This window comes from Trichosurus vulpecula, chromosome 2, assembly GCF_011100635.1.
Source record: "Trichosurus vulpecula isolate mTriVul1 chromosome 2, mTriVul1.pri, whole genome shotgun sequence".
NCBI classification, from domain to species: domain Eukaryota; kingdom Metazoa; phylum Chordata; class Mammalia; order Diprotodontia; family Phalangeridae; genus Trichosurus; species Trichosurus vulpecula.
The window spans coordinates 172,807,261-172,829,200 of NC_050574.1; the positions used below are offsets into that span (position 1 = coordinate 172,807,261).

General features: G+C 41.1%; 1 protein-coding gene across 2 annotated transcripts in view; it reads left to right on the top strand.

The window, feature by feature from the left end:
* The first annotated feature begins 314 nt into the window (after positions 1 to 314).
* NTM (neurotrimin) overlaps positions 315 to 21,940 on the top strand; it is a 1,301,011-nt gene continuing 1,279,385 nt past the window's right edge. The window contains exon 1 of one of the 2 annotated variants that reach the window (XM_036745228.1): positions 315 to 618. In XM_036745228.1, the coding sequence (XP_036601123.1) occupies positions 537 to 618 (82 nt within the window). In that variant the 5' untranslated portion in view covers positions 315 to 536. The remainder of the gene's footprint in view (positions 619 to 21,940) is intronic. The other variant, XM_036745224.1, reaches the window with a different exon arrangement.

The following is a 21,940-nucleotide window of genomic DNA, read 5'->3' on the forward strand; positions in this document are numbered from 1 at the left end:
AGGAATCTGAGTTCGGGAGGCCGGGGGATGCCAGGAGGAAGGGGAACATTTAATGCTTGAGGCACAGAAACTGACAGTGTTAAAAATGAAAGCAATATAGAAGGGGTAGGATGGCATTTATCTTTTCGTCTCTCTGGGCTCCTGTCTCTTTAATCAGCTAGCCTGATTTGCCCAGTAAATGATTCCTCAGTGTGTGTGAGTGAGTGTGTGTGTGTGTGTGTGTGTGTGTGTGTGTGTGTGAGTGCGTGCGCGTGTTGTAGCTCTGTCAATCCTTGGATTAGAACCAATGATTGCAGCGTGTAGGAGGGCTGTCTGGGTCCAGATTGTACAATGTGTTTCAGTGCCAGAGTATGAGTAGAGATAATTACTGAGAAGTCACACTCTCTCACTCCCTCGGCTTTTCTTGTGTCCTTCAGCAAAACACTGGATTTAAATCTCCTTCCACGAGCTTGAGAGCAACGCAATCTGTCAGGAAAGAAAGGAAGAAAAAACCGAACCTGACAAAAAAGAAAAAAAAAAGAGGGAGGGAAACCAACATGAAAACCATCCAGGCAAAAATGCACAATTCTATCTCTTGGGCAATCTTCACTGGGCTGGCCGCTCTGTTTCTCTTTCAAGGTAAGAGGTTACTATTGATTTGCCTACAGTAGACGCAGGATTTGTGCAATGTGCTTTTTATATTATTCGCAGACTCCCCAAGTCTGTCTCTGTTGCGCGGGTTTGCAGGTGGAGAGGGGAAAGCATTTAAACTGCATGACTGAGGCTTAATTCTCTCTTCCAGGTTCCGTAATATTGATTCAATCCTGGATTACTATAGGAAGGGGGATGTATATGTATTTGTGAAATAATTTGCGTGCTGCCAGGGTTTGGTACGGGCTGTGCACTGGGCTATGTGGCTACATATTTCACAACACACACACATACACACATACATCACACCGCACCACACCACACCACACCACACCACACCACACCACACCACACCACAAATGCAAGGACCAAGTCAGAAGCACGATAAAATAAAAGGAGACTGGATGGCTTTTGCATGCATTATTGAGAAGAAATGGAAAGGAAAAACTTTAAATATCGGCTGGCAAACTTGAATGGTTGCTCAGTGAGGAAAACGTTGAAAATGCAGGTCCAATGTAGTCAGGATCTCTATGTCTTGTGTTAGGTTTTGGTCAGCAGCCCATCACCAAGGGGATGAATCAATTTGCAGCAGCAGTGAGCAGTGATATTAGTTTGGAGGGGTTGTGTTTTAGGAATGGGGGCTACTGAGGAAGGTGATGATCCAGAGATCAGCGGAGGAATAGTGGGCTATTCAGTCACGGCAAGATTTTCAAAGTTAAAGGGCGACACGCATTAAGTAGGGAATGCTAATTCTCTGTTTATTTATCTGCTGAGAAGCAGAGCCACGGGGCTGCAATCTAGACTGCCGCTTTCTCTCAGAGTATGCTCTTTGATGTTCTCTTCAGCTTTATGCAGTGTGCAGGGCAAATTCAGAATCAGCTTCAACCTTGAATGCATTCTCGGTGCTATTTATTCTCATTTTGACCCTACCCCCCACTGACCCTGGCTCCCATATTTCATCAGACTGTCCTCTCCACCTTTTTGGCTGCTCACTCGGTCTTTGAAGGCTTTATATTACCTTTTTTTTTCTAATTTAAAGTATTCAAACTCTTAGGGGTTCAGGCAAAGAAACTTTGTTAGGTGGTCCTGTGGAGTTCTTCAAGAAGAGCTGGCTTAGAAAACATATACTTCGATCAAGAAAGTTGGGAGCCTAGCATCATAGATCTAGAGGGAGAAGGAACTTGTGAAGTCAGCTAATGCAGTCTGCACCCCACCCCCATTTTACAGATTCCATAACTGAGTCTCAAAGAGGTTAAGTGTGTTGCCCAAGGTCACAAAGGTAGTAGTCAGCAAGGCAAAGTCAAGATTCAAACCCAGGTCTCTGGTGCCAAAACCAGCACTTTAATTATAGAAACTGGAGGCATCAGAAGGACAAATAGAGAAAATGGGAAGGACACCATCTCCCCATTCTGACATCTGTCAAAATTTTTATTATCCTTATGATCCTCCCTCATGTGCACCTGTGCTAATGAAGTCATAATGCAGCCCTTTCTTTGGGTTGAAGACCTTCCTTTGGGGCAGGCTGCAGTGGCTGCTGTTAGGATCCAAACCAGGCAAGCAGAGACACTTGGAAAGAGTTGTATGGAAAGCAATTAAGTGGAGTTAAAGAACCAAAACAGGGAGGGGGAGGGGAAGGCCCCTGGGAGGAGGGAAGGGCTGAGTCAGTTGGTAAGAAGGTTAGTCCTCTCTGAACTTGGCAGAGGTTCCTCTGGCTTAGCCTGTTACACTCAATTGAAGAGGTCAGTCTTAGAGACCCCTTACCATCCCCTTGAAGGTGTATCTGGTTTACAGGAGGCTGAAGGTGACAACTTGAATATATTATACATTTTTCCTCATATAATACAGAACATCATTCAGTAAAACTGTGTATATGTAGAGACATATCTTTGGGACACAGAAGCCCCCCATGAATATGACCAAAGAGTACTGTCATGGGAATGGTTCTGGGGAAATCAAACCTGGAACACGTTGCTTAGAAGAACAGGGATCTCTCTGTGCTGACAACAGAATTGAGGAGTAAGTGAAAGAATCAAGACAGATGAAGAGAATGGGCTGTGGGGAGTGGGATCCCATGGGTCCCCAAATTATACTTGTCTAAAGCTGGTTCCTCTTCTATGCCTTATCATTCTAAAGCTGGTTGCTCTTCTATGCCTTAATATCAAAACAGAGAAAATGGCCAAACTTCCTGAAGCTGAGAGCCCCACTGGCAGCATGCCAGAAGCCTGGGGGCCATACTGAATTTACATATAAATTAGCATACGTGATTTTTTTTATCAGAAATAAATGCAGGGAAGCATAATATTTGCTCGTACTTTGAATCTTCCCTGAATAGATGAGTAGAAAGTGCTGGTGCAAAATTTTCTAGTGTGAAAGCCCTTCTGGCTGCTTCATGTGGGATTGCTTCCCCACTGATGAGGATAAGAAGGAAGAAGCATAAGGCAAGGTTTGATAGTAGTAATATTGGTGAGAATGGAGTGGGGGGAGGTCTCTGGCCTCGTCCCCCCAACCCAATCTATCCATTCCTGCATTTCCTAAGGAGCACAATACCCCTTTTCTCTCTATACCCACCTTGAATCAGTTCTGGCCAGGATCAGATGTATCCGAAAAGAACTTGAGGCTGTCTAATTTTAAGTCACGTCAACCCCCAAACCTAACTTCAATCTGACGCTGCAAAGGTGATGACTGTTTTCTCTTCCAGGGGAAAGAATCCAGAGTCTGCCAGCTACCTCTTATCAAAGTTACACCATTACTAGGCAGCCCAGGTCTTGCCTGCAATAATCCACCCCCATTGCATTGACCCAGTGGGGCTAGTTAGAATGCAGTGCACATTCTAAGACATTTTTCCCCTTTCCTTGGTTTTTGTTTTAAGCTGGCTCCTTTCAGAGCTGTTACTTCCTGTGTTTTCTCCTTTTTGAAAAGGTGCCTGGTGCCAGTAGCAGGTTATGAGCCCTCCCTCAACTGCCCCTCACCCCTGCCTATAACCCGATTCAGTCTAGGAGAGAGGGGTAATGTGGGAGGGAGCAAATTTCCAAAGGAATCAGTACTGATTAGTGAAGAGAAGAAGGGGAGGGCGGGGAGTGATTAGCTCCCTGGGGCTCTTGCCCTAAGATGCACGAGAGGTTGATTAAAAAGCTCCTCTTTCTAAGGAACAGGAGCTGTCCCTTTCAGCACACCTCCTACCTCTAGCACCCATTTGGATTTGAAGGAGGTGGCTGGTTGGTGGCGCTGCTTTTCTCTTTCTAGAAACCAGGGCTATTTCTTTTTCTAAGGATTATCTATTCCTTTCAACACCTTTTGATAGGTTGACTTGAATCTTCTCTCCTCTCCCTGGCTTTCTGTGATCCTGTTGGGGGCCTCTTCTGCTGGCCTGCCCAGCTGAGGCAAAGGTGTAGAAGAAAGGAAGCAGGACAGATCTGAGCACACATGCTCCATTCCTCCACTCCTAGGGAAAGAGGAATGATTCAGACTGTCAGACATGCCAGATTCCTGTCCCTCGAAGTAAACATCTTGAGTGCTAGTAGCAATCTGGGCTGGTCCTCACCTCTGGGCTGTGCGGGCATCAGGAGAGAACATAACATTTCTTTGAAAAAGACAGTCAGCCTCACTCTTACTGTCTTGTTTGTAAAGAATGGCCCCATTTAATATACAGAGTCCAAGGGCAGTTACTGTACTGTACCTTTTGTCTGGCAAAAGGACCAGAGGAACCTTGGCCGAAGTCATCACTTGGGGTGAAGTACAGATAATGGGGTCTGGGCACCTCCCCCCACATAGCAACTTAAGAAGTGCTTATTTCCCTGTCCTTTGCACGCCAAAGTGCCACTGCCTCCGTGTACTAGTGTGATTGAGGAGGTTCAGGGGTTCTTTCTACACTGTACATGAATACAATATGGCTTTTTGACTTGCAGCTTCTATTTGGAGAATCCAGCACTATTGGGAATTCTGCCTTTGAGGTTTGAAAAATTTTGGCTACAAAATAAAGGAAACAAAAAGAACCTCTCCTCACTGGCCCCTGGTTCCTGATTGATGCTGACTAGATTGGCCTGTTGGTGCCTGTTGTTTGCCAGCAAGCCACAGTTATGCTACTTTGTTTAAAGATAGACTTCAGCATTTCCCTAAGGCATTTCTCCCACTCTCCCATGATTTTGTCAGTATGAGTACTCCCTCCACTGACACAGATTGGAATCCCTCCACCCCTTCTCTTCCCACAATTTCTTGTTCATGTTTCCCAATATACTCTCCAAGGAGAGTCTGCTAACCATACTAGAGTCTTTCTTTCCTCTTGGTCTTTTAGTATCTCAAGAGTACTACTATGTTACTCCTGCTGACTTATTTCTCAGTCTCCATTCATGACCAGCTCATTTCCTTATCCTGCAATAAGTCAGTTCTTGCATCTAAATTATATTAGATTGCATACTTATCTGCATTTCCCTTTTTATTTTTATTTTTGATTTTTGATTCTTCTGAGATCATGGTGGTTTAGGGTTTGAATCTTTGTAGCATGTCTCAGAGGATACCGGCTTTAAATGGAGGTTTTTGCAGCAGTGAGCAGAAAAATAGTAGACCAGGAATTCTTAACCTGAGGTCCTTGAATTTGCATTGTTTAACATTTTATAACTGTATTTAAATGTAATTGGTTTCCTTTGTAGTTCTATGTATTTTATTTTGTTTTTATTTTGACCAGAAAACCTGAGGGTCTTCCTCTCCCAGACTGATTATTTTTGAGTAGATAAAAGAGGCCATTCCTTGCCTCATTTCTTACCTAGGCTTAATCACTGAATGGGTGTTGCCTCAGTCAAAATCAGACCTGTTAAACACCTTAGCTTAAAAAGGCCAAGGTCTCCCACTGCATCCAGGGCCATCTCCAGTCTTCCTGACTGGATCCAGATTGCTTGGGAGGAGAGAGTGAGTCTGATGACTTTGCATATCTCACTTAAATCCAATTCACGTGCAAGTTGTAACATCATCTTCCTGATATCATGGTCCTCTTCAAGAATGAAGGGCAAACAACAACAATGAATTTTATTTTATGCCTTTAAAAACCATTATTCTAAAACTGACAAAGGGATACATTATACAAAGCAGGTTAAGAACCCTTGTTCTAGATAGTGTAACATAATATAGTAGAAAGGAGCCAGGAGCTAGGTTCAAATTCCTGGTCTTCTACTTACTTCTTATGTGACACCTCCTCTGGGCCTCATTTTTTGGTCCACTGTAAGATTAAGTGTTTGGATTTGATGATCTCTAAGTTACCTTCTGTCTTTGAATCCATAATTCTATGAATGTGATCTAACCTAATGTCCTACTGTGATTTCCAGGTCCATTTCATTATCTACCTACTGAGTTTATCTAAATGCATAAAAACATATATGTGTGTGTATATATATATATATATGTATATGTATATGTGTGTATGTATATATGTATATACATATATTACATGTACATGTGTGTCCATGTATACATTTATATATATATATATATGAGAGAGAGAGAGAGAGAAAGATATGAAAGAGAGACAAATTACTAACTTTATTGTTTCCTTATGTAGTCATACATAGCTGAACATCATAATTTGGGCAATTCTTTTTCATCCACTTTGTTTTTAAAATTCATATTGTTAGGTCAGTTGTATCTGCTAGGGACTTCACTTAGGAGGTTTTGTGGTATGTTGAACATTCATATAGTTAGTATGGTGTCATCTTCAAACAAGATCATTTGGAAATCTTCAGCATCAGTAGGGAAGCTTTCTTTTGTTTGGATGCTGATTTTCATTAAATATTCTTTATGCCATTCATAGTTCATTTAAATCTGTGCCAGGAAGTCCTCTACATGAATTACAGAATCATCTAGAAAATTAGGGTTAAGCAAGACTATTTTCTGTCCCTGGACTTCCCCATTTTAAATCTTGCCCAATTTAGACTTGTGCCAATCTTCATAAGGTGAGAAGAAGGTGGTGAGACATTTATCCTTAATACCACCATTTTTGCTATGTGTTGATCCCCTCTGGTTTGTTCAGCAGAGCTGCTCATTACATTCCTGATGGGATGAATTATCTGCCAAGATAAGAATCAGTAAGCATTCTTTCAGTGTTGGTAGCCTGGCTATAGGCCGGAACCTCATTGTATGTCCTATGCTCCTTGGTGCCAACCTTATCTACTGGACATTTTGGCATAAGGTCAGGGTCAAGGTTCCCTATTGAGGAGCAGGGCCAGTCATATGTTGGTACATTCAATTCTAAGGACAGAGCAGATAACAGAAAATGGTTGGGGAAAAAAAAACTTGGGGGGAGGGGCCAAATCTAGGTTGTGTTCCACAGCACTAGGTTTAATGTGCATAGGATTCAGAAAGACCAAGATCATTTCATTCTGACCACAATGATAGAGACACTATGAGTTTTGGAAATCTGGAGAGAGTATCTTCAGGGGGATTTAAGTAAAGTCCAGAGGTTTGAACCTATCCTCTGAATCTGATCTCCCTTAGACTTTTCCATAGGGAAAAAAAGCCTCCCATGTGAGTTTCTGTCTCTCCACCTGCCCGCCAGGCCTCAAGTGACTCCCCTGGGTGTTTCCAGGACTCATTAATGCATGTAATGCTCTGAACATGTGGTGCTAAGTGGAACTCCATGCTGAGAATGGCGGTATTTATGCTGTTTACTTCCTTTCTGCTCTACTGGCTTGTTACGTGTTTACTTTATGTCGACAGTCATTTGAAATTCAATAAAACAAATTAAACATGAAAAAAATCAAAACATGTAAAAATAAGGTAACAGATGGAATACAGGTGTTGTTCTCTCTGCCCTCCCTTTCTTTCCTTCCTTTTTATCCCCACAACTCCTATGACTATTTGCATCTTAGTAACCTTTCCTTTACCTATATATTGGACATTTGGAGCAGGGAGATGGGGTAGGAGTATTGACTGTGGATGGGTCAAAAAAGAGCCGAGAGAAATTTGTATACAAGGCCACCTATGCAGAAAGGTATTTGCATGAAGGTGCAGTGCAGTCCTCCTAACAGTTGGTAAGAGAGGAGGACCTGGGGTAGATTGGAGATGAAAGCAGGCTTTAGTCAGAAAAAAGACATTGAGTTTGGAAAGCACGAGGTCAAAAAAGAAAGTACCTCATTCGCTTTACTTATGAGTATGTCTGGATATCCTGTGAAAGCTATTGTTTGGTAGATTCAGGCTTCCAAACTGAGCTTACTTTCTGCTGTTTTCCTGCTTAAATTTAAAAAATGCATGTGTTCTCTCCCACTCCTTCTTCCTCTTTCTTTTTCTCTCTCCCTCTCTTTCTTCCTCTCTATGGGAAAAATAATTGATCAGTTGACAGATCTAGGTCAGGCTGGAAGAGCTGGTTCAGTTCCATGCTGGCTTCCCTAAGAGTAGGGGGAGAAAGTCTGCCTAGTTCATAAGGATCCTCAGAGTGCACGGCCAGACAGGAGAGAGGCAGACCCCAAAGGCTAATACAATTGCTGATCTGTCAGTGGGAAAACTATCTTGGAGGATTTTTTTTTTGAGTATCCAACTATTCTATGTTTACAACTTTGCAATGTTTTATCTCTATTTTTATTTTATTTTTTTCTTGATTTCCATTTTTCCCTTCCTCCTCATTTTCCCAACTCTTCTCATCTCTCCCATCCTTTCCCTCTCCCATTTTAATTTCCCTGATCACCTTTATTCCTTCTCTGATCTCCTCCCTCCTTTCCTTCCTTCCTTCCTTCCTTCCTTCCTTCCTTCCTTCCTTCCTTCCTTCCTTCCTTCCTTCCTTCTTTCCTTGTTTCCTTCCTTCTTTCCTTCCTTCCTTGCTTCCTTCCTTCTTTCCTTCCTTCCTTCCTTCCTTCCTTCCTTCCTTCTTTCCCTGTGCTTGTGTTTCCCATCCTCTTCTGGTGATCATAAAATCTTCCTATTTAAGGTATATCAGAAAGTCAGTCTTTTGGTTTATTTGGGAGAAGGAATGCAGACACCTGACTAGAAGTACCCTGTAAGTCATTTGCATGCTGTGAGACAGACCAATGAAGGTCTACATTTACATTGGTGAAAAGAAAGGTATTTCAAGGGAGATTGTCAAGCTGAGAAATCAAATATTGGAAAATATATTCCTCAGCTATTTTACTAAGGACATGTTAGGTTACCAAATTTATTTTTTTAAGTTCTGTCAGTGTGTTGTCCTTTTGAGTAACTAAAAAACTAGTCATTTTTATTTTAAATCTACAGTTAAAATCATGCCCTAGTGTTTACACTTTACCTCCTCCCATTTCCTAAAGTTCTTTTCCTGATACAGTCAGATTTCCTACCCTTAAATGTCCTAGCTCTACAGTCTAACATGATCCTCAGTTCTTGGCCTCCACATTCCATTGCTGCTGACTTTATTTTCCTTCAGTTGCCATCCTCTTTAAAGCACTTAAGATCACCACTGAAAACATGGGGAATAGGGGAGAACCCTTAGTACCAACAGCCTCTCTCTTGTGGGTTGGCTATTAGGGCAGCAAGAAAACCACAGGCCTGCTGTCCTTGCTTTTAAAAACCACACACCTCAGCTCTTTGTTAATAATAAATCAGAGGCAATGCCTTTGCCGCTCTTCATTCTCTCCTGCCAAGAAGGATCTCATGGACATTTGATGTGCTTACAGTTGGTATGACCAATAGAGAAAGCTGTTGTAAATTCATTGGTCTCCTGACCCTTTCTCCCACTGACGTTTCTTACTCTAGACATCATTTGATTCTTAACATCACTGCCACCCCTTTCTTTGTCTTACCATCTCCTGCATGGGTTGCCTACTAATGAGAACATACAGCATGAAGGGGTCAGTGAGAAGCAAGGGAGACAATTTCAGCTTTAGTCTAGGAGAGAGCATTTCTTTAGACATCCAGTCCAAATGGGGCATGTACCAAAAGGCTGGGGAGAGGTATGTGGGTCTGTGCACACTGTGTTCATTGTATAGGGGTTTTTATTCAGGGCTACCAGCAACATCAAAAGCCAATTTCCCGGGGAGGAAATTCCTCCATTCATACTTCCCTCCTCTAATTACACATCTGTAGGCTTCACTAGGGTCCTGGATTCCTGCAATAATGTGGAAGATTCATTGAAATCATTGGGTACATTTGCCACTACCTGTATAATGATTGACATGTATCCTTTCTTAATCTTTCTATGCTATTGCTACCTTGTTTGATTGCAAGCCTCCAGAAGGCAAATTACTTACCCCAAGGTAGAATGTGTATGTATATAATAGGTAGAATATAATATGTGTGTATAATGTTTGTATGTAAATGGTTGTTTTCATGTTGTCTCTCCCATTAGAATGTAAATCCCTTGAGTGCAGGAATTGTTTTTACATCTTTTTTTTTTGTATCACCAATATTTAGCATAGTGCCTGGCACATGACTCTATGCCTCCAACCAAAGCCGAATAGAATTCCTCTCTACTTCTCAATCTCTCCTCTGAAGTGAGATGTATTCCTGGGAGAATTTTTTGGTGCCACAGGATTTTTGTTTTCTAGGGACTTTAAGACTCAACTCTACTTTGCTATTGGGATCACTTCTCTTCAGAAAAAAAGTATCTATTGAATATGATGCTACAATATTGCCTAGAGTCACCACAATGATGATGATGATGATGATGATGATGGTGATGATGATAATGATGGTGGTGATGGTGATGATGATGATGATGATGATGATGATAATGATGGTGGTGACGGTGATGATGGTGATGGTGATGATAATGATGGTGGTGATGGTGATGATGATGATGATGATATGTGCTTTACAAAGTAATTTAAAATATATTATTCCTTTTATCCTCATAATAACTCTATGAAGTAAGCAAGGCTTATCATCAGTGTCAGGAAGACCTAGGTTCAAATCCTGCCTGCCATTTATTAGTTATTTTAACACAGGCAAGTTCTTTTTACTTCTCTTAACCTCAGTTTCAATACATATAAACATACATGCATAATACATCTTCACACAAATTATACTATATATCTATATGTGTATATGTATATTTGTAGTATACAGCATGTCAGTCTTATAAGGCTGGTATGAGATTCAAATGAAATGATATTAAGTTCGGTTCTTTATAAATGTCAATTATTATTACCAAGAAACTAAGCCTGAAGTTAAATGACTTAGTCAAGACCTTGCAGTTATCAAGCGGCAGAGATGAATCTCAGAACTCACTCTTCTAAAGTCAGATCCAGGCTCTTCCCACTGCTCTAAAGCTATTTTTCTCAGTGTAGTTCCAGCCCACCCAGACTATACAGTTTAAAAATTATTATACTGAGGTGGATAAGTGTGTGGGAAGCTAGATGGCACTGTGGATAGAGTGCTGGCCCTGGATTCAGAAGGACCAGAGTTCAAATCCAGCTTCAGACACTTTATAGCTGTGGTACTCTGAGCAAGTCACTTAGCTCTGTTTGCCTCAGTTTCCTCATCTATAAAATGAACTGAAGAAAGAAATGGCAAACCACTGCAATATCTTTGCCAAAAACAACAACAATACAATTGGGTTCATGGAGAGTCAGACACAACTGACAAACAACCAAAAGGCAAATATATAAAAATTATAGATAAGCATAGGCACATGCTAACAGATGTAAAATATTATTGCAACTTGTGCCATAGAAGGTACAATTCAGAGAAGAGGGCTTCTGAATATGCCATGTCCATTTTTCTCTTTTTGCTCACTTTTGTTTTCTTCTTCCTTTACCTGCTTTGACACATTTCTCCCATCATTTTCCCCTTATCACAGTTTCCCTTTCTTTATCTTCTTTCTCCCCAGGTTAAGGTTAACTGGGGCTAAGAACATAGTCAAAATTCTATACTTGTGGGAGTCTTTATTTCAGCCAAGGAAACGTTTAGCTCTCATCTGATCGATCTAAACACTTCCTGGAGGAAGTATAAGTTCAGGAGTTTGAATGACGGAATAGAATCTTCTTGGAGGAGAAAGAGGTGGAGTTGAAGTGTGTTCAAGTCATATCCCACAGCTTTGGAGGGGTTCAATTTACAAGTCCCCAGATTGCTTATTTCCCTACCACCCTAACTTCCCAGGGGCTGGTTATCGAGCAGCATTGCTTCCACTTCTCTTAACCTCTTGGGCAATAAAGATTCCACGCTCAGAACTTCTACGGCAATTTTGTCGCTAATGTGCTCTGCAGGAGTGATGCTGGCTCGCCTCTCTTGGAGCTGGTTCAGTTCCTACAGTGCATGCAGGAGCAAAAACTTGTTTGTTTTTTGATAAAGTCAGCAGATCCAAAAGGCACATGGGGAGTGGAATTGTCATGTAGACATGTACCACAGTTAGTCACTTGGTACCCTCACTCAACTACCCTGCCTTCCCAAAGAGTCCAGACTCTTGAATCTATGATTTCTGGACAGAGTCCCCATGTTATTCATTAGAGGGACAGAAGACACCCAGGTAAAGAGAATATAAAGTTTATGGCTATTGCAGGGAGATTAAAAAAGTGTTAACTGGTGCAGCCTCAGAATGGCAACCTTGGCCACTCACCTGTGGGTGAGTATGGGAGTCAAAAGGGTGCAATGGATTCAGGAGGAGTTGAAAGTAAGAAAGAAATGTCACTGGAAAGGATTTATTTTATCCTTGAGCAAGCAGCAGCTGAGCCTCTCTCATCTACTTCTTTTTTTCCAGTCCTTTCTTTCCTTTTTCCAACAAAGTTTTATACCAGATTAATTTCTGCATCTCTAAAATTCAGGACTGAATTCTTGGCTCAAAAATACAAAAGGCCATATAGTTCCCTGATCCTGTGGAGAGGTGGGCTATTCCTACTTGGGAAAGTTGTTGTCTGGTTAATTTTAATAAAAGATGAACTTCTGGCATGATGACTAGTTAAAGGAAGTTGGAAGGGACCTTACCTGCCACTTCCTCAAGTGACCCCTCTCCTCCCAGCTAAACATATCATGCTACTTCTACCTTTCACTAATGGGTTTTAAACCATTTTTTAAAGACTGGGTCTTCCTTTCTCATCCATGCTGGAAGATTTCAGGGACCTGTTCCCACAACTGATTGTCAGGATGCTTTGACCTGCCCTGTTTCCAGTCTGGGCAGATTCACCTCTCTTGGTCAACCTAGTAACTGTCCACTCCGAGAAGCTAACTGTAGCAATCCTCAACTTCATGAGAGCATCCAAACAACTTATCCCACTTGGTTTAGCCCAGCAGATCAGCACTCCAAACTCAAGAGATCTGCCAGCCTTAGCCTCTGCAGTAGATGGGATTAAAGGGATGAGCTACCATACCAAGCATAGTATAGTTTTTGGAAGGATAGATAACAACATTCATGTGTTTCAGAGAATAAAATAATCTCAGATCTAGAAAGATATCAGATACATCATGTCCAAATGATATCAGGATACTGATCCCTGCACTCCAAGCTCAGTTCAAATACCGTGTACTACATAAAGCTTTCCTGGTGCACCCAGATACTAGAGCTTTCCCTTCAAAATTATCTAATATGTGTGTATATGTGCACATATACATATATGCATATACATATACTCTATCGAAAGTATATATATGCATATATATATACATGACTACATGTATATATGTATACACACATACATATATATATATACATACACACACATAATTTTGGGAGTGCCTGTTGTCTCCCCCGAAAGAGTGTGTTAAATGCAGAAATTGTTCCATTTTTGTCTTTCTATTTCCAGTGCTTAGCATGGTCCCGGGGATGGAGTAGGTATTTATTAGATGTGTGTTGGTTGATTAAGTGATTCCCAGCAAGTTGCCACCCAGTTTTAGCTTGTAGACCTCCACTAAGAGAGAAACTACTCCCTCCCAAGGCAGCACCCTACAATGTGGAATACCTTTAAATGTTAAGAAATTTCTCCTTACTTCAAGTCTAAATTTGTTTATTTTCAACCTCCACCTGAGGCAGTTAGGTGGTGTAGTGGATAGAGGGCCAGGCCTGGAGTAAGGAAGACTCATCTTCCTAAATTCAAATCTGGCCTCAGACACTTACCAGCTGTGTGTCCCTGGGCAAGTCACTTAACCCCATTTGCTTCTGTTTTCTCATCTGTAATGTGAGCTGGAGAAGGAAATGGCAAACCACTCCAGCATCTTTTCCAAGAAAACCCCTAATGGGGTCATTAAGAGTCAGACACGACTGAAAGTAACTGAACAAAAACAACAAATGGAAACTTCTACCCATTAATCCTTGGTTTAAACAGAATAATCCTAAATGCGCTTACATGTAACTGCCCTTCAAAAACTTGAAGACGGCAATGATATTCCTCTTAAGTCTTTCCTTCTCCAGGCTGAATATCCTCAGTTTTTTCAACCTGTCTTCATATGGTATTCTGTCAAGGCCTTTCACTATTCTGGCTACCCTTCTCTGGATCAATGTTCTCTGACTTATAAATCTCCTTTATAAAATGTGGTGTCCATAAGCAAACATAATGCTCAAGATGTATGCTGACCAGAGAAGAGTATAGTCATATTATGACCTTGTTAGTCCTGGACATTATACCTCTTGGTGCAGTCTAAAATCAAATTAGCTGGTATAGCTGTCATACTGTCACACTTCTGACTCGTATAGCAGGGAAGTCCACCTGCTGATGGGGAATGGAGCTGGCATGTAGACACAGGCCACAGTTAGTCAGTACCCATCCAACAACTCCGTCTTCCCAAAGCTTCCAGGCTACTGAATCCAAGACTGCTACATCTTGCTGATGAATTCAAACCATTAACTATTCCCTTACTTACAAAAATCTCACCTTCCTTGTCTTCTTTAACATTATTCCTTTTATTTCCATCCTTACTTCTCTGTTTCTTACTCATCATCTTCACTGGATCCATTTTCTTTTCCCCATAAATCTAGATATACCTTAAAGATCAGTCCTTGGTCCTCTTCTCTTCCCTCTATACACTTTTTTCTTTCAGAAATCTCCTCTACTCTTATGGATCCAAAGACTGTATTCCATGATATCACAAAATTTACATCTTCACCCCAGACCTTTCTCCCGAGCCTCGGTCCCATACATGGAACTACTTGGTGGTTAGTTCTACTTAAATGTGTTGCCATCACTTCCAATTACAAAAGTCTAAAATTAAAACTAGGTCCATCTCCTGAATTTCCTGTTTCATTCAATAATGCCGTCATTCTCCCAGACATTCAAACTTGAAACCTTGGAGCTATCCATGACCTTTCTTAGCCTCATCCCTTACTTTTAGTTAGTCATTAAGGTCTGTGTATTCCTCCTTTGGAAAGGATTCCTAAATCCACATATGTAACCTTAATCTCTCTCGGATACCAATGTTACACTGCCAGCCTGTTGTTATAGAGAACAAGGGGGCTATCCTGTTTTTCTATCAAGCTCTATGTCTAAATAAAATTTTAAACTGATTGTCTTTCTTCCACCAAGGTATAGTGGACAGAGAGTCAAGAAGACCTGGATTTAAATCCTGTCTCTGATAATTTACTAGCTTTGTGACCATGGCCAAGTCACTTAACTTTTCTGTGCCTTGGTTTCCTCATCTGTAAAAAGGAGTAATAATTCCTGTAATATTTAGTACTGCAGACTATTGTGAAGCTCAGATGAGCTAATTAATGTATGCTTTACAATCTTGAAAGTGCTATAGTAATGTTAGTTATGCTTCCAAACTTCCCTATATCTATTTAGGGTATGGCCATCCTACTGCTTACTAAGGTATGTAACCTTTTCATCATTCTTAACTCTTCCCTCTTGCTCACCCCCATCCACCTACACCTAATCAATTTTCAAATCCTGTGGATTCTGCCTTTGTGAAATCTTTCACATCCATCCCATTCTTTCTAGTCTTATAGTCTGAACTGTGCTGGTAAATGTTTACCAACCAGACCAATAAAGGGGAAAAGTATATGTGACACTCTTAAGTTTAATTTGCTTTTTTCTCCATTACTTTTTTCCATTTTTTTAAGATTTGTTTTTTTCCATTTTTCTTCATTACTTTCTTAAGTCTAGACAATCAACAGAACAATATATCGAGCCCTGATTTGTAGCATTTGGCAATTTTCAAAGTGTAAATGCTCACACTGAAAATTTTAAAACCAGCTCTAGAGACAGTTAGAGCTGGCTCCAGCACAGCCCTGATTATATTCAACACTGTAGTTCAGGCCCTCATCCTCCCTCACTTAAACAATTGTTATAGCTTCTAAATTGGTCTCTGACTCCAGCCATACTTTCAAATCGTTTTACTTTCTGATACAGTAATACATCAGCAATCTCTTTAATGTACAATAGTACAGATCACAGCCCATCCATATCTTCCATTGTATGTGACTCCTTTCCATAAATCTTCCCCTAAATCCTTAATGGGAGAGCAGAGTGCACTTAATGTTCTGGGGGTCTTCCTCTAAATCTTTTGAAATTTTATAAATAAATATATATTTGAAATTTTATAATAAATTATAATAAATTTTATAATACAGCATATTCTTTCATATGATTGGCCCGCCTTCTTTTCCAATAAAATAGGTCTCTGATGACATCTTTTATGCTACTTCTACTCTGCATTTCTTCATTAATTGTACAGGGTATCCCAAAAGTTATGGGCGATTTTGAACTATTAAAGCTCAAAATTGCTAGAAGACTTTTGGGATACCCTGTACATTTCAGACAACTCAGTCCCAATGCATTTCTCTCCATTGCCCTTTGGGAGAACTAAAACAATCATTCTTTTGAGACTATGGGGTTCCATGATGTTCAGCTATACAGCATTACCAGAAAAATATTCCTAAAATGGTGGGCCTTCATTTCAGGGAGAAATTCATACTCATTAAAAAGATTACAGTTACCCAGGGGAGAGGCAGTGTGATATAGTCAAAAGAATGTTGGGTTTTGAATCAACCCATAACCTGGGTTTGAATTCTGGTTCTTCCACTAACTACCTCTATCATCTTGTAATGTTATTTAATTGCACAGTGCCTCAGTTTCCTTATTTATAAAATTAGGTTGAATTGGATGATCTCAAAGGTCCTGTTCAGCATTATTTCTATGATCCTCTGGGCTTATGATAAGAGTAATACTTCACAGAGTCTTCCTAAGGCACAGATCTGACCACACTCTTCCTCTATCCAAAAGCTGGGCATTTGAGACCCACTACAATCTGCCTCCCACCTAATCTGCCTGCCTCACCTCACATTACTTCCTTCCAAACTTCTTCTTCTAGCCAAACTGAGCTAAGTGTTCCTTGAATCTGTCATTTGATCACTTATCTCCATATATTTGTACAAGTTCTCTCCCATGTCTGAATATACTCCACTCCCACCACCATTTCTCTATAGCCTTGCTTTTCTACAAGGCTCATTTCAAGTGCTACTCCCTCTGCTATACTTTTCCTGATACCACCTTTCTGGCCTTTGTTATACTTCCTTGCTCCTCAAATTACCCTGCATTTACCTATCTGCATATATGCTATATCTCTACTCTTAGTATAAAATAAGTTCTTTGATGACAGAGACTATTTCATTCTTGTCTCTGTATGATTAGCACTTAGCATAAATAGTTGACATTTAAAATATGTGTTGATTGAATTGGACACCTCTCACATTTACCAAATCTTTTGCATTGCCCTCCACAGTTACTCTAATCCTCAATTTCTCCTCAAGGGCGTATTATTACAAAGGTATCTCAACTGATCGCCATGTCTCCAGTTCCTCCCTTCTTCAATCCATCCAGCAGAACTCTCCAGAAGTGATCTAATAATGTCATCCTCCATTCAAAACTTTTAATGGTTCTCTATTGCAATGAACTAAAGTCCAGTTTTTTAGCCTAGCATTTGGCCTTATCTGGCCTCAATCTCTTCAACTGATCTTTCACTATTCCAAGATATGAACCCTCCAATCCAGCAAGAATTGGTCTACTTTGAATGTATTGTGTTTATTCTGGTCCCTCAGTCCTTGCTGAAGACTATTTTCCTTGCCGACAATGCCTCTCCCCACTATCACTTCCGCTCTGATCTTATAAGCACCTCCCCCACTTCTTCAAGGTCCAGTTCAAATATTACCCCCTCTGTGAACCCTTGTCTACTCTATATTTGCTTGAATCCATCTCCAAGGATTCCAAACAGCAGTGTCTTCCTCTGGATTCCTGCAGACTGTATAGTTCATATCACCTGTTTGGCACTTATAACATACTACCCTTAATTCTTCTCCATCTTTTTATGGACATGTCTCATCTCCATTAGACTTCAGGTGGCTTGGGTACAGATACTGTACCATAATTCTTTCTATCCCCAGGACTTAAAACAGAGCATGACCGTAGTAGTTGCTTAATAAATGTTTGTGGAACAGGAAGATTAATTTCATTCAATTCAATTCATTTCAAAGTGCTTCCTGTTCTTGGAGCTGGAGATGCAAAAGTGGAAAAAGAGATAGTGTTTGCCTTCAAGGGGCTTTTATTTTATTACAGGAACTCACATTCTTTGTAAAGACAAATAGAGGAAGAACAAAGGCATTCAGGATCAAAAATTAATAGTTCAAAGAGAGAAAGCACTGGAATAAAGAGGGGTCAGGGAAGGTTTCCTGTTGAAGGCAGAATTTTGGTTGGGACTTAACAGAAGCTAGTGAGATCAGTAGTTATCAATAGAGGGAGAGCGTTCCAGGCATGTGAGACAGTCAGAGATAATGCTCAGAGCTGAGAAATGGAGCATCTTGTTCATGGAACATCCAAGAAAACGGACAGTGTCATTAGATCAACGAGTATGTGTCGGGGGTAAAGTATAAAAAGACCAAAACAGTAGGAGGGAAACAGTTATGAAGGGCTTTGAATGCCTAATAGGATATTTTGTATTAGCTCCTAGGAGCAATAGTGAGACCCTGGAGTTTATTAGAAAAATCACTTTAGTGGCTGAGTGGAGGATGGCTTGGAGTGGAGAGAGACTTGAGGCAGACAGACCAACCAGCAGGCTACTGCAACAATCCAGGCATGAGGTGGTGAGGGTCTGCATTAGAATAGTGGTAGTGTCAGAGGACAGAAAGGGGCAGTGGGAGAGGCCTGCAAAGGTGAAATTGACAGGCTTTGGGAGGGGGTGAGAGATAGTGAGAAATCCAGGATGACTCCTAGGTTGCCATCCAAAGCGCCTGGGAGGTTGGTGTTGCCTATTTATCCTATATATAGCTTGCCATATATATTTATTTGTGTGTTGTCTCCTCATTAGATTATAATCTCGTTGAGGGCAAGAACTGTCTTTTGCTTCTTTTTTTGTATCCACAGAGCACAGTGCCTGGAACATAGTAGGTGCTTCATAAATGTTTATTGATTGATTGAAAAAATGCTTTACCAGGGATGGGGAACCTGCAGCCTTGAGGCCACGTGTGCCTTCCATTGTGCCTTCCATTGAGCTGCACTTGAGGACCTAGAGGGCCATATGTGGCCTCAAGGTTCCCCACCCCTTCTTTAGACTGATCCCTTTTCTTACAGAGTCTGTACTCACCAGAGGTCAGGACATCATAGTGGGTGGGTTGGGGACAGTAGTGGAGGACAGAGCATTTCCTTCAGTTGGAGAAAGGGTTACAAAACATGGGGGAAATCTCAAACTGAGATTTGATTGGAGAAGTCATGGAGGCCAGAGTGGACAAATCTGTTCATTCATGTGAAAGGAATGGATTCCTCATTGCCATACCAGAAGGTAGACATACTGAAATTTAAAAAACAAACAAACAAACAAACAAAAAACTATGACATTTAAAAGATATTTCCTCTGTTGGGATTATTAAACAGGCATGATGACCATGAACAGCCAATTAACATCTTTGAAACCTCATTTTATGCAGAGTTCTGTCCAATTCCATGTGGGGAAGAAGACATTTTCTGACTGGAGGGAGCTCATAGTCTTAAGAGAAATATCATTTCATCTTTTCTCTCTCTGTCTCTCTCTTTCTCTCCCTCTTTCTCCTCTCTTTTCTCTCCTTTCTCTGTCTCTCTCCTCTCCTTTCCCTCTCTCCTCTCTCCTCATCTCCTCCATTTCCCCTCTCCTCCTCTCTTCTCTTCTCTTCTCGTCTCTTCTCTTTTTGTCTCTTTCTGTCTCTCTGTCTCCCTGTCTCTGTCTTTCTCTCTCTTCCTCCTCCTCCTCCTCTCCTCCTATCTCTTCTCTCTCTCCTTTTCTCTTCTCCTCTCTCCTCTTTTCTATTTGTCTCTTTCTGTGTCTCTCCCTCTCCCTCTCCTTTTCTCTTTCCTTCTCCCTCCCTCCTCATCTTTCTCTGTGTCATTTTCTCTGTTTATATATGTTGCTGTCTCTTTCTTTATGTATCATTATCTCTCTCTATCTCTATCTCTACGTCTCCTCCTGTCATCCCCACTCTCTCTCCTTCCCTCCCTTCCCTCACCCCATTATTGCTCATTCTTTCTCATGCTCCTCCCACTCTTTAGACTATAAATATTAGATCTGGACAGGACCTTAGAGATCATTTCTCATTTCACAGATGAAGAAGTTGAGGCCTAGAGAGGGTTCTTCATCATCAAATCATTATCCTCAAGCATTTATCAAATACCTACTCTGAATATGACTCTAGGGAGACACAGAATATAAGGCGCAGGGAAAAATTACAAAGAAACTCATGAACAACAACAGCCATCATTTATACGCTATCTAAATAGGTGTTCAAAAAGTGATAGCATGATTAGAATTAAATGAGATTTTATAAAAGAATTTATATTTTTAACTATCTTTTAAAGAAGAAGAGTACATGTCAGTGAAATAGGACAGGAACAGGACTTTTTGATTGCTTGTGAGGACATATATTACAATAGTGTCCATTCAGATAATTAGCTCACTTTAATATAGCATTTTATGGTTTACAAAGCACTTTCCTTACAACCACCCCATAAGGTACAGTACTGCCATTATCATCCCCATTTTACAGATCATTGAATCATAGATTTACAGGCCTAGAGAGATGAAGTAACTTTCCCCATGTCATGCAAGAAGTAACTAGCAGGACTAGGATTTGAACCCAAGGCTATTATGGTACAGTAGATCCAGTGCTGGACCTAGAGTCAGGAAGACTCAACTTTGTGAGTTCAAAATTGGCTACTTACTAGCAGTGTGACCCTGGGCAAGTCACTTAACCCTGTTTGCCTCAGTTTCCTCAGCTATAAAATGAGCTGAAGAAGGAAATGGCAAACCATTCCAGTATCTCTGCCAAAGAAACCCAAATGGGGACATGGAGAGTTGGACACAACTGAAAAATGACTTAACAACAACCGTTACTGAAAATCCAGTATTATTTTCATTGCCTCAGGAAAATGCCCAAGGTGATTCTGTTAGAACAAAGATAAAACTTGAGTCCAGGCCTTCTCAGCTCCAACTCTGAAGCTCTTTCCATTGCCATGCTGCCTCTGCTAAAGAAGGATCAAGATGACAGATTTAAGTGGCTTGAAGAGGACCACCAAATTCCTCTCCTAGGTCTAGTCTCCCCCTACTACTGTTGGTAATTCAGTGCAAATTCTTTCTTCTCTTCTTTAGTAGACATCTTCCAGAGCTCCTCGTCCCTCCTTTCCATTTTCCGTTGTCATCTTTCTCTAGTGCTCAAAGACATGGATGTCCCTGATCCTTCCTGGGATGGTGGGACCCGGAGCCAAACAGTGAGTGGCATGCCTCCTAACAGGATGCAGCTGAGGGAGCGGCTCACTGACAGAGCAATTTGCTGGTGCCCAGAATATCCGCCCAGCCTCAGTGAAGCAGCAGCCTGGGCGTCAGGAGAAATTTCAGGATTTATCATTTGCCTTGGTGTCAGGTTTTTCTCTAAGCATGCACACTTCCCATTGTACTTTTCTCCCTTAGACCTCTAGCCAGGACTTGTCATCCACTCAGGTTCTCAAGGTCCCCAGAATAACATGTACAACCACTCTCTTTTTTTCCCCCCTGATCCGCTTGTGTTTATGTAAATGACTGGAAAAGCAGTTTTCGGCTTATTTCTGAAGCTTAAGGGCTTCGTGAGAAGCCTATTATTGAAAAATCAGAAACTGAAAAGGAACGTCTTAGACAATGAATTAGCGGCTCCATGGCTGTCTGGGTAACTCGCTGCTGAGTGTACTGTATCTGGCGGTATTACAAATAGGAACTCCCCTGGGATTCAGTAATCAAACACGTGGCAACAGGTTGTCTGTTTCAACAGCGACTGAGTAATCAAAGGAGATTTGCAGTTAATCCAAATATAACAGAGAAACCATCCCGGAGAAGCCCAGGAAAAGGAGAGACTAGAAGAAGGGAGGGAAAAGAAAAGGTAGGCTGGAGGTTTTCTACCATGGAACCATGGTGGTGTATGGGTGTCATTACGTGGGCTGCTTGGAACTTT